At 39.4% G+C, this 12,757-nt stretch overlaps 1 protein-coding gene across 3 annotated transcripts in view; it reads right to left on the reverse strand.

Moving 5' to 3' along the window:
* Nucleotides 1–12,757, reverse strand: part of CHCHD3 (coiled-coil-helix-coiled-coil-helix domain containing 3) — a 236,971-nt gene that overhangs the window by 147,340 nt on the left and 76,874 nt on the right. For all 3 annotated transcript variants that reach the window (XM_012721054.1, XM_012721053.1, XM_012721052.1), the window contains exon 4: nt 1,662–1,755. In XM_012721054.1, the coding sequence (XP_012576508.1) occupies nt 1,662–1,755 (94 nt within the window). The remainder of the gene's footprint in view (nt 1–1,661; nt 1,756–12,757) is intronic.

Genomic DNA, 12,757 nt, shown 5'->3' on the forward strand with positions numbered 1-12,757 from the left:
CATGTGTGGGTTTAATGAGTTTTTTGAAAACATCCCAATCTTTTTTGTCTTCCTGAACTGATAAAATAGGGACAATGTGCCCAAATTTAGGCTCTTTGTACCCAAATTTAGACACAAGTTGCTGAGAAGGGAGATCCTCAAGGGTCAATGGGAAAAGCTTGGGCATGAAGAAAAATGCCAGCTGAGGTCGTCTGTGCCTACTGGGATCTAAAAGCTTGCTCCCCACCTTCCTCAAACAGAAGCACCATTAACCCTCTCCTCCCCACCCCTGACCCACAGCCAGAATATACATGGAAATGACTGTTCAACACACTGGTCTGATGTGTTTTCAACTGCCCCCCACCACCACCCGCCCCAAACTCTGAAGCTCCGGAGTGCAGCAGCTGTCACCCAGGGCTGAATTACTCACCACTGAACATCTTTAATTCTGAAGTTGCCCCTCTTCCCTAACAAATGATTTTCCTTCCCCATCTCCTGGCTTCAGTTCCATTCAGTGGGTGCATCTCCTAAGGGCTGCCCACCAAACTGTTGGCATTTCTTTCTTGGTTCACCACCCATTTAACCTGGATTTTGGATTAGTCACTAAAGAAACAGATTATTTCATTCATCTCACATGGACTTCCTTCCATTTTTGTTTTTGGTATCTTGCCCTAAGCATGTAGCCTCTCGAAGAAAGGAATAAGGGAAAGACAGGAAAGAGCAGAAGTTGACCCTTCTCTTGGCACCCAGTGCCCACTGAACTGTGCACAGCCCTTTCAGTCTGCATACTTAGTTCTCCCCACCCTAGCCCCATCCTACCTGCCTCCTGCATTCTTAACTCTGCCCCATGCCAGCAAGCATTCTGAGTGGTCAACACGTGGGTTTGATGGCTAGAAGGCTAGATGGGAGTTGAATAGGCAGTTCCCTGGGCTTCAACCAGAGCAGTTCACTTCCACCCAGAATAGAAACTGCTTAATAAATTACATTGCACACAGAAAATAGTATATTATTCAACTAAGAAAGACTATTTCAGAAGACTCACACAGTGCTGCAAGAAAATATTCACGAGGCAACACACTATATACAGCACTAGCCCAATTCTGAAACATGTCACAGATCTAAGAAAAACTATCTAGAGGGAGACACCCCCAGTGTAAACTGTGGTTAAGTGAGAATGACAGATTTACGGGTGCTTTTTAAATTTTCTTCTATCAATATTCATTTTTTGAGATGTTTATGTAATCTTCTCTTTAAAACAATTTTTGTCTTAAAATAGATGATTCCCCTCAAACCCCTTGTTCTACATTTTTCCTCTTTCTAAAGCCCAGAAAGAAATTCATCAGCTGCTTACTCTCCTTTGCTGAAGATGACCCAGACTAATCAATCCCTGGAGGTTGCCAGCAGGGGCTTGTCCCAAAGGATTCAAATACAAGGAGATCAAAGGGCAAACAAACCTTTGCCAGGGTGCCTGTGCTGATCTTCAATAATGCACTTACCTACCTTCAATCCTTGATGATTAATCTCAACCAACTGCAGGCTAATAGAAAGGCAAAAATCAAGAACATCTAAGCAAAGAAAACATGATTATCAACACCAAAAGTAGGCAAGGATACCCAGCTTCCCCAAACACTGCAGATTTCCTGGTATAGTCACGCTCTGTCTACTGAAGCCTTGCAACTCACCAGGTGTTTGGCCTTGGAGCGTTCCTCCTCACTTGATATCCTCTCTCGAAGAATAGCTCTGGTCAACTGATCCAGTTCTTTGCTTTGTTTAAGCCTGAAAAGACAAGAGGAGTGTGCCTTAGAAAGGGGGAGGGGGGGAGAAACAAAAAAGCATCCTGTGAGTTGACTTTTTTCATGAATCACTTAAGTAAAAAGGTAGAAAGAGCCATTGTGCTGATAGCTAAAATCATCTTGGCTTATAATTTATCAGAAGCAGGTATGTTTGTCACTAAATCTCCTCCCGAAACACTGAAAATAACAAAAGTCAACTTACATGAAGAGGCTTCTTGGTTGACCTCTAAGGTTTTACAAAAGGCTTCTGTAAAATTGAAATCTCTCCACCTAAAACCTTTCATCCCTGGCAATTCCACTTCCTCTTTCAAGATTTAAATACTAAATCTAACAAGTCATATATGACACTTGTATATAAATACTAAGTCTAACAAGTCATATATAAGACCACCACTTCTCCTCAAAATTGACTCTACTCAACCGTTAACTGAACGCACACCAGCTACTGTTTGTGCTCTGGTGACACGGTGCTGAACAAGGATGGACCCCCTGTCCTCACAAGCCCTACATTACAGCTGGGGACTAAACACAAAATTAAGATGTATTTCCTCCCAATGAATTACTCCTACTTTCCAACAATGCCCACAGGCAATAATGGCCAGACCTTTCAACAGCAGGTTTCCTCACTTCTGGAACTGCTTTGACTTGTCCCTTAGCTCCAAACTAATACAACATTGCAGACATGGCCTAGTAAAGTAAGACAGCAGGCCACATGTCCCAGGACCTGCACATAAGACTATTAACGAAGCATCCGATTGCATTCAACTTATCGGTAACCTCATCACACAATTAGATCCACATTAAGTTACAATCCACTAAAACCCCTCATTGTGCATGGAAAAGATAAATTACTTTGGCACCAATTTTCACCACAGTGCATGGTCCATAAAGGCCTTCAGTAATCAGTGAATGAGAGTATATTTCAGTCTAATCTCTCGGACAAAGATTTTCTGATTGCCTTTTCTTCTCAGAAGAATAACCCCTATATTATACCACCATAACCCCAAAGGTAAAGTAATGCTTAAAAAAAAAAAAAAAAGTAAAATTGTTACATTGGTATCAGTGAAATTTGAGGTAAATCTACTTCACAAGTAGGACTGATGAGCACCAAGAGATGAAATGAACACTAGTCTATCCAATTTTAGCATTAAAAGGACTTGTAAAAATAAATAAAATTTTTTGCTATTTTAAGTGGCTACTAAGTTTAAATTGAACTTCTCAGAAACTAATTATAACTGGTAAAATCCCCCTGAAAAATTTATTCCAGTAATGCTTCCTTCCCTGGAAATTAAACCCGTGTTTCTGTATCTTGAATAAATGTGTATTAGAAGGAATTAAAACCTACACCTTGAAATTTTTTATGGAGCCTCTAGGCAACCTTTCCTTTGGCATTAAGCACAAGTACATGGATGCAAACAAAATTTCCTATACTTCAAAATAAATTGGGCAGCATTAATGCTGCTACTACTAAGTTAACTCAGCACACAGGGGTAGTGAATGGTCAAAGGACGCAGTAATTAGTGGTCCTGTCACTGCCAGGAGCAAAAGTTCCAAACTCATGACCCACAGACCAGAGGCAGCAGCCTCACCTGCTGGCTGCATAGTTGAATCTGAGGTCGATCACCATCAACTAGTAAAGTACACATTATTCATCTAAATAAACCTTGCTGATACATAAAAAGCAAATGAAATGCACCCACAGAAGGATACTGCGCTGGCCACTGCTGAGGGTTTTGTGAAAGTGAGTTTACCAGAATATCACTTGCACAGAAAGGGTACTACTGAGTAACAAATGAGGGTGGAACTAAAGAATAAAAATTGTTTTTTGTGCATCATCACTGTGCTAGGCACTTCATATAGGTACATAAAAATAAACTTATTAAAAGTACATCATTCGGGCCCTCCCTGGTGGCACAGTGGGTTAAAGCACAGCACTAAGAAGCCAAAGCCGTTTCTGCATGAGTTCGGTCCCCACCCGCCCCGCAGGTGACCCACATGGTGCAGCAGACCCCTCCTGACCCGCCCGCTGCTCCCACAGCAATGTACTTCCTTGATCTGTCTGTTCTACTCCCCACTCTGTCTCTGGTGAAGCCTCTCACCACCCCTGCACCTCTGACCTGTACCCCAGTTCTGTATGCATAAATAAATAAATCTTGAGAGAAAAAAAAGCACATCATTCACTCATGAAGGTGAAATGAATTCTATGTTGGATTTCCTCCTATGTACCACTTTTAGTGTATCAGATGTCAAGTAGTGTTTGTTTTAATAATGACTACATTTATTTTTTTAAATTGTGCTTACTTGTATAAAGCATAAATTTTCATTACAAATGGAGCTGTGATTCAACTTTTAAACAACACCAAAAAGCTTTGGCAAGTTGATGCAAAAAGTAAAACAGCAAAAGACATGAGCACAAAGCCGTCAATGTTGTGACAAAAAAGAGAGGTTACTCAGCATCTATTATTTCAGTAGCATAAACTGTGAAGTTGGGACTCCTGAGTTCTAATCAAGGTTGAGCCACTTGCCAGCTGAATTTGTACTTCCCGCCTCCCAGGGTGCTGGTATTCTACATGAAAAAATGGATTCCTGTATGTATACAAAGAGCACTCAGCATCTAGGTAAGTGGCAGTAATAAGAGAACCCATGATGGGATCAGGATTTAAGAGAAAAGCAGTGTTTTGGGTGGGTTTTTTTTTTTTAGCTTTGTTTTCATTTACTTAGCAATGAATTTATTCCCAAGCCCTGCATCCCTCTTTCTGACTTCTTTTTCTGGGCTAGGAACAAATCTCTCTTTCAGTAACGTAGCAGGACGCTCAGGGTGGGCTCCATCTGGCTATGACCCTGTAACTTCCTTAGGAACTTTGTTCAGCTACCTACATGCGTTTAACTGGTGTGTTACTCTGCAATCTTGAACATGTACTGCAAAAATTCAAAGCTCTTCTTGGGCCACAGACCCTGGCCAATTCTAGAGTTTGGGGAACACCTACCAACGGCAATGCAACAATGCCCTTCAACATGGTGATTATCTGAAGAGGAGAAACTCCAAGTTCATCAGCTATGCCACATGGCATGACCACATATTAATGGTCTCTCCCACCTTCTTTTCTCCCCCAATTCTCACTAATGATTTTTTCTGCTTGATTTTTTATTATTCTCAAGAACTTCTAAAACCAAAACTTGATCCTGTCTCTGGCAGCTCTGTCCTTTCACATGCTCCTTGATTTTCTTCCCACTTGTTTAGAAACTCCCCAAGGGCACAGACCCAGTGGAGTTTTGCTCACTGCACATCTCCAAAGCTGTAATAGTCAGTGCTCAACAACCACTCGCTGAAAGTCTGCATACTTGAATGATGGATGGCTTATTTCCAGACATTTCTTTCCAGACCCAAAGAAAGAAAGCCAAGCTGCACAAAGGAGAAGACTAAAGGATTTATAGGAAACTACTAGAAAGATGAGGTAGACCCTGTGTAAGCCAATCCACCATTTTATAAATGTCACAAGTGTGACATCATCTGAGACAATGAATAACCTAAGACAGGGTGTTCCAGCAAAGCTGCTGGGCTCTAGACCACTAACATGATTGACCTTGGCTTCAGGTAGCTGGAGAGAAGCACAATTTGATGAAAAATTATTTTTGTTCTTAATAACTTTCATTACAAATAAACCTGCACAAGGTCTCAAATGGTTTCATCTACAGGAATATTGTGAAATAACATGGAAAAGAGAAAGAAAAAAAAGTCTGTGTTCTGAGTGTTTATGAAACAGAACCTTGTACCCTTAGGAGTTTGGCAATATGACCCAGAAAATTCTCATTACTGATAAGCAATTTAGCTATACAAGCTAATAAAGTTCAGTTTTCTCAACTTTACAACTTGAGGGTTGAACTACATCATCATAAGAGCCTTTGCTTTAGTGTTCTACAAACATCATACATTAAATACCTGACTCCACACTTTAGGAAAGCACTAGAGAAAGACAATGGCAGGTGATAAATGGACCAAAAGAATATTATCTCCAAATTTTATGGCTTTTCACTCAATAAGCACCATGGGCTTATTTCTAGCCTCGTCCCTGGAATTTCCTTTTGCATGATAAAAACTGTATACTTGGCTAAGAGAAATGAGACTCACAAAGTTATTCAATATATAATTATTGGTGCCAGCAGTGCTATGAGAATAAAATTATGAGTGAGAAAGACACAGTCCATGCCCTCACGAAGCTTAAACTCTGATAAATATACCACTTTTAAAAAGTGAGACTGTTATATGGGTGGGAGCTGATACTTGAATTAAAACCTAAAACCATGTTAACTGAGAAAATGGGGAAGTGTCTTAGAGAACAGATTTTCTGTACAGTTCTATAACTGCTGTTTCAGAGACCCAAGCCTGGAAGATGTACAGTCACTGAGGTGGTTATCTTCAAAGATACACACAGTGCTCAATAAAAATGGTTGCAAGGCCAGAGAAGGAGCCTTAAGTTAAAATCACCTGTGTAGTTTGAGGAAAAAAATTTAGAAAATGTGAGAAGAAAGATTTACTTCTTGTCAAAACATCTGGGAGGGTAGCATTTCCAATAGAGTCCAATTAACTGAAGTTTCATCTCACCCAGCATCTTCAAAAGCCAGACAACATGTTAGGAATTGTGAAACTGCACTATTCCTCCTTTCCCCAACTCTCTGCTCCAAAAACTTCATGGGCAGCATTATTTTCTTCTAGTAAGTTCCTTCTATCATTATGTGCTTAAATCATTGAACAAACTCATCTGCTTTGCAAAGAATAACCTCTTATAGCTTCAAATATTTTCCATGATGCTATTTCCTCAACAGCCACGTATAAGAGATAGGTGGTGGTCAACCTGGTCTGTCCTCAGTGGAATGAGATGGCATTGATGTCTGTTCTCTATGATGCTACTGGCCCCAATGCAGACCGACCCATTAAAACCAGGATTTTTTGTAAACACCTCATAATGGAAAAAAGAGGGTGGTCCTCGTTAACAGTAGAAGGCCATACTTGCTTTTTAAGGTTCTGGCTAGGTGGGGGGAAAGGCATGAATTAAATAGCCTTTCATTATTAGCTTGGGATTCCAAAGATTTAAGAATTATTTCAAAATAAAACTAAACACACCAAGTGTTTAGTGGAGGATGCATTCCCAGTTTTATTTATTGGCATTTCCCACTTATTATTTCAGATCTCCTGGTCTAATGTTATTCTACATTAAGCCCCTGATTTAGGTTTCATTTAAATTTCCTTCTTTTAAATACATATCTCTCCTCATTTAAATTCTCCAGAGTTTTAAGTGAAGAAGTAGGAGTTTAGTGTAAACTTTTCTTATTTGCATTAAGTAATTGGATAGCTTGCCTAAGCTTAATGAAACAAATATCAGTCAGCTCTGCCCTTATACCCCAAGCCTTACCAACTTAGCATTTTTCTCAGTACATCCTCAATCAGGTGAGAGATTTAAGATATATCAGCAAAATGAATTTCTAAAAACCAGTCAAATCTTCTATAATGAATATTATTAGAACTTGTCCTTTTAAATGGAAAAAATAATATAATGCTCATACATTCAGCTTGCACAGACATCTGGTACCTAAACGCTAGTTCTATTATTTCAGTTTCTGCATAAAAGCCAGCCGATATTATTTTACTCCACAGAACCTACAGGTTTCAAGGAGAGTGAGAAAGGGCATGTAAAGATAACTTTAGCATTTTTAATATATCCAGCTTCCTCATCTTCTAGGAGGAGGTGACATGTTATCTCCACTTTTTTTTTTCCATGAGAAAGACAAAGAAGTGGAAAAACACACAGGAGACTTGAAAGCCAGAAACCTGAGTAGCATCCAAAGCCATGTTTCCTGAGTCCCTAGAGAGTCAACCCTTATAGGAATTAGTTTCCATTACATGACTCACCTTTGAAGGACAACTTTTACACCATTCATAATTATTGCAAAGGAGACTTGTTTTTCATTTGTGTTCATATATGAACAGGCAAGGCAGGCCAAAGGCAAAATCATGCCTGTTCCTTTCCCAAAGGGGTTTGGCCTCCGCTGGGCCTGCACTGGAACCTGTCCACACTCATCTGACCACTGACAGATACGCAGATTTATCTTCATGCGGGCTGACACCTACCTCCTTCTGTACAATTCTACCTTAGAAAATTACTTTATAATTCAATATATAAGGCCATTATGTTACTGAGGGTAAATTGATGAGAACCTCAGATAATGGGTGAGGATAAATGGGAAACAGATAGTCAGAAAGAGACAAAGTGATCCCACAAAATGATGTATCTAAGACTGAACAAGCACCATTTGTTACTATGACTCGACTCAGACACAGTTGCAAATAAGGGCGAGAAGAAATGGGTGACTCCACCTTCAAAGAGTACTTTAATGCTAATTATAAGTTTTATTTTAATGCTTCGGACTTTGTCAGAGTATGCTGACCTAGCATTCAAAATACCGTTTACTATTTATTTCCAAACTGAAAAGCTGAGCTGAGTAATTCAATGAACTGCTTATCAGACTATTAAAAATAATGGCAGTGCCCATATACAGCTTTCCATTAACAAGGCTTTACAAAAATGCAAGTACAAAGTATAAAGTGAATCCTTTTCAACTGAGAATTTTAAATCCTGGAAGAAACTGTACTGGCACTGAAATTCCAAAATAAATACAAGAAGATGAATGGAATAACAATACCCACTTTACATTCATATATAATAGCTACTGTATCTATATACAGCTATGTAACATCTAGATGTATCTTTATAAATCTATGTGCAACAAATAAAGAGGGAACTTTGTTCATGCTTACTTCACGCCAAATGCAATTCGAAGCACTTGAAAGGTGTAATTCATTTAAACTAACAACAACCCTATCCATCGATTGCTCTGTTTCAGATGAAGAAGCTAACACATAGAGAAGTTACATAAAACCAATGTTTCCAGAAGTTAAAGCAATTTGCTCAAGGTTGCAAAGCCAGTAAGCGGTGGGACAAGGCAGCCTAACCTCAGAGCCTGCATTCTTATAGAAATTACACACACAAATACAGAAACCATCAGAAGGTAAGCCACTTCGTCTCACACACCATTGTAAGCCAGACACTAAGTAAGTAATATTCAATAAACATTTCAGAAAGAATGAGCAAAAGCCTCGCTGAATAAACATCATGGAATATAGGTTATACAAGTTTTCTTTATACATGATCCTTTAGAATTGAACAGCACTGTGTTCAAAAGTTGCATGACTGCAACTTGGAAACCATAGAATAAAGTGGTATTACTTCACCTGCATTGCAACCAGGTTCAAATATAACCAAGAGGACATTTTACTTTGGTCATCTGTGTTTCTATATAAGTATTCTTTAAAATGTCATTCAGAATATCACAATCCAGGTTTCCTTCATTTACACAAGAACATACAGAAGTGATTTTGTTTTAATTCACCATAAAATTTAGTCACAACCCGGATGTTTTCCTCAACAGCTTCAAAAGGCTGCAGGAGCAAAACAAGCTGACCCAGAACTGGACGCCTGAGCTGGACACCTGAACTGCTCCTCCCAGCAGCTGTGATCTGCCCCTTCCCATTTACACATGGAATGTTCCTTTGCACCTACAGTTCCTATTTCATTTCTCATTTGGAAATAAGTATTACTTCTCCTAGGTTTTCTGGGCCATTTTCTTATCAAATATATTCTCTAGAAACTAGAAACTATGTTTATGTTTAAAAAGAATTCTGCATTTGGTCCACAAATGAATGTCACTACCTTCACACCTGTTCTCTCTCAGGAATTCACCATTAAATTCAGAAGGAGGGAGAAACACCAGGGTCCCACTGTCTTCCCTTTTCGAGAAGGATCTAGCAATGCTTCTTAATCTGACTTGAAGGGAGTACTTAGAGGCATCTTAAATTAAAAAAAAAATCAAATTTTCATCTTGAAGTGTATGTCAGTTGTCATAATATTCAAAATATAGCTCATGCACGGTGGGGCTGGGGAGGCTGAGACACACACCACTGTAGTCGCGTATCAGCGGGGCTTGAAAAGAAACTGTAGTATTGTAGTGGTGAAGAAAATGCCTGTGCATGACCTGGTCCTACTGAACACTTGTTTGGAAAGTAGCTATTCCCATCTGCCTTGCTAGCATTATTGGATGGCTCCTCAGCTGCTCATCTACTGTGAGAAGAGAGCAACCGCTGAGTCAGGTGGAGAAGAAAGGAGGCCAGCATATCAGGGACCAGTCCTATTCATCTGTGCAGCGGGGCCCATCAACATCTCTGGCAAGCACAGGCTTCTTGTCAGATGGGCAGCTCCAGTCTGGGGTACACGACAGTAACACACAGCCTGCTCCTGATGACAGGAACTAAGACATCAACTCCTGGTTCAGTGACCAGAGAGATATGGCGGGCTCCCGCATCAAGGAGGCAAGTTGTGGGGAAATGGCGTGGTCTCTCCTTAATAGCCTCAGATATACACCACATAGTTCAGGCTTTTGAGCTGTCCTGCATCTGCTCCTCATAAAGGATACACCTTTTGCTGGGATGCCTATTTTGAAAGTATGTGCTTGGAAAGGGTCCTGGGAAACTTTGGGGGAGAGAATTGCCATTCTCCATTCTACAACTTACAGAGGAGAAGAATCAATACTTCCCTTTTTCTTTTCTATTTCAAAAGACTTTCATGTTTGAATCAAACTGCAACCTTTTACCCTCCACCTGCATCGTGTATCTCAGACATATGGATACACACACCTTAAAGTCACTTCAGCTCTTTTTAAAGTAGACACTTTAACATTAAAGCAGATTTTTCCAGCAAGCCCAGAGCAAACATTTGTAAGGCAAGCATGATTACACAAAGTCCTGTATTATTTTTTAAATCAAGTAGTCTTTGAATTTCTAATCATTTTTGATTCCTATATTGAGCTACTAATTTGAGTGAAGCATAAAGGTTAATGACTGTTGTCTTTATAAGCTGTGCTGTTATCATTACATAATTGTGCTTCTTTATTCTGTTAGCTGCTTATTACCTTCAATTGTACCTTTTCTCATACTTCTTTTTGTATGATACAGCTTTGCACAACCATTAATTTTTATACTTTACTACGGTTAAAACAAATTACTTTGCTTTCAGTGTTTATATACAGGTAATACATAGAAGAGGCATGCACACATGTTTGTGTGTATGTGTGTCTATGCGTTTTAATTTAATCTGGCAGCCTTGATCTTTAAGTGCATTAATTAAAGCTAGTCACAACTACTATTAACAGTATAACAAATGAAACAGTTAATTTAGTTCTTCCATTTTGTATTATGTTTATTATTAATTTTACTTCTTTTTATCTCTTTTCCCTTTCCTGGTTTTCCCAACTATTTCAAGTTGCTGGACCTTAATGCCCACCCCCCCCAAAGATATAGAAAAAATAATCATTCCCTCCCTGAACATTCACAAATGCTTTTTTTCCCTACTATTGTTTAGAAACACAATTCTATTCTCTCAATCTCTACTCTACTCTACTCTCTACTCTTAGCAGATCCAGCTAAGATAAAATCACTGGGTATTTTGAGCTCCCACCACCACCACCACCTCAACTCTTAGCGAAGAGCTCAGAGTTTTCAAATGTATACAATTCATAGGTTTCTCTTCAATTTCAGGAATCTTTACTAGGGTAGCATGAGGAAGACCTTTGTACAACAGTTTCATGTTTTGATTGCACTAGTGGCTACACAAATCCATACATGCAATAAAGTAACCAAACTGTACACATACAATGTACGATGCTGTTTTCCTGGTCTTGCTATTTCCCTATAGCCATTTGAGATGGTACCAGATAGCTATGGTTCCCTGAAACTTGGTAAATGAAATATAGGGAATCTATAATTATTTCAAACTTTACAAAGTTTTACAGATTAAAAGGAATCCGTATTGGTAGCTTTATTAGATGTTCCCAACCTAACAGTCATGTATATAACACACAAGTTGAACCTCACTGGAGCTTTCTCTCCCCTCCTACATTGAGATCACTGTTGCGATTTATTTTCAATTTGCTTAGAATTCTTTAAGTATTTTTCTAAAACCACTACTGTGTCCAACATTTAGTGATGACTCAGTGTCCAGTCCTGCTTTTATCCCCTGCTTTGAGATCCAGGGGCTGGGTGGGAGTCTTAACAAAATCACCTTGCAACTGGGTTTATGGCAGGCTCTGCCGATAGAGGGCGCCAGAGGGAGCCTGAACAGCTAGAGGAAGAAAAGAATTCTCCGGTTTGCAGTCTCAGCATCTAGGCTGGCACAGCTTCCACCAGCTGCAGCTTTTCCAGGTTCAGGTAGGAGCTTGATCAGTCAGGCAAACCCTCCTCACGTCTGAGCTGCAGTTCCATGGAGCCCTTTCTGGGAGCTGCAGTGTTTTAACAATTACTACGGCTTCCTGGCAGGGGGGCTAACTCCTGGGCTACCTCAGAGCTACACCATCCAATAAGGTCACCATTAACCTCCTATGGCCACTGACCCCACAAAATGTGGCTTTTCCTAACTGAGATGTGTTGTCAGTGTAAAATGCACACTGCGGCTTTGAGCACTTTGGTATGAAATTAAGACTATAATATGACACACTGGTAAACTTTATATTGATTACATGATAAATAACTTCTAATATATGGGGAGAAATAAAATGTACTAGATTTATTTTCACCCTTTTACTTTTTCAGATGTATGTACCAGAAAAAATTTAATTACATATATGGCTCACATTGTATTTCCATTAAACAACACTCGGAGTGACTTTTATTGTTATTTTGCCTTTTCAACTCTTAAATGCCTCATTAACAATTCTTATATTAAATTCTTTCTGCAAAAATAACTGATGAGTCTTATTCCCTTAATGGATCTGGCTGCTAGCTATTAACACTAATAAATGCTCTATACTCTTGCATACCTGTAAGTCTCTTTCTTATTCCTACAAGTAATGAGAACTCAACAGAGAACTGGGGAGCTTCA

This window comes from Condylura cristata, unplaced genomic scaffold (genome assembly GCF_000260355.1).
Source record: "Condylura cristata isolate star-nosed mole 26May11 unplaced genomic scaffold, ConCri1.0 scaffold00005, whole genome shotgun sequence".
Lineage (NCBI taxonomy): Eukaryota > Metazoa > Chordata > Mammalia > Eulipotyphla > Talpidae > Condylura > Condylura cristata.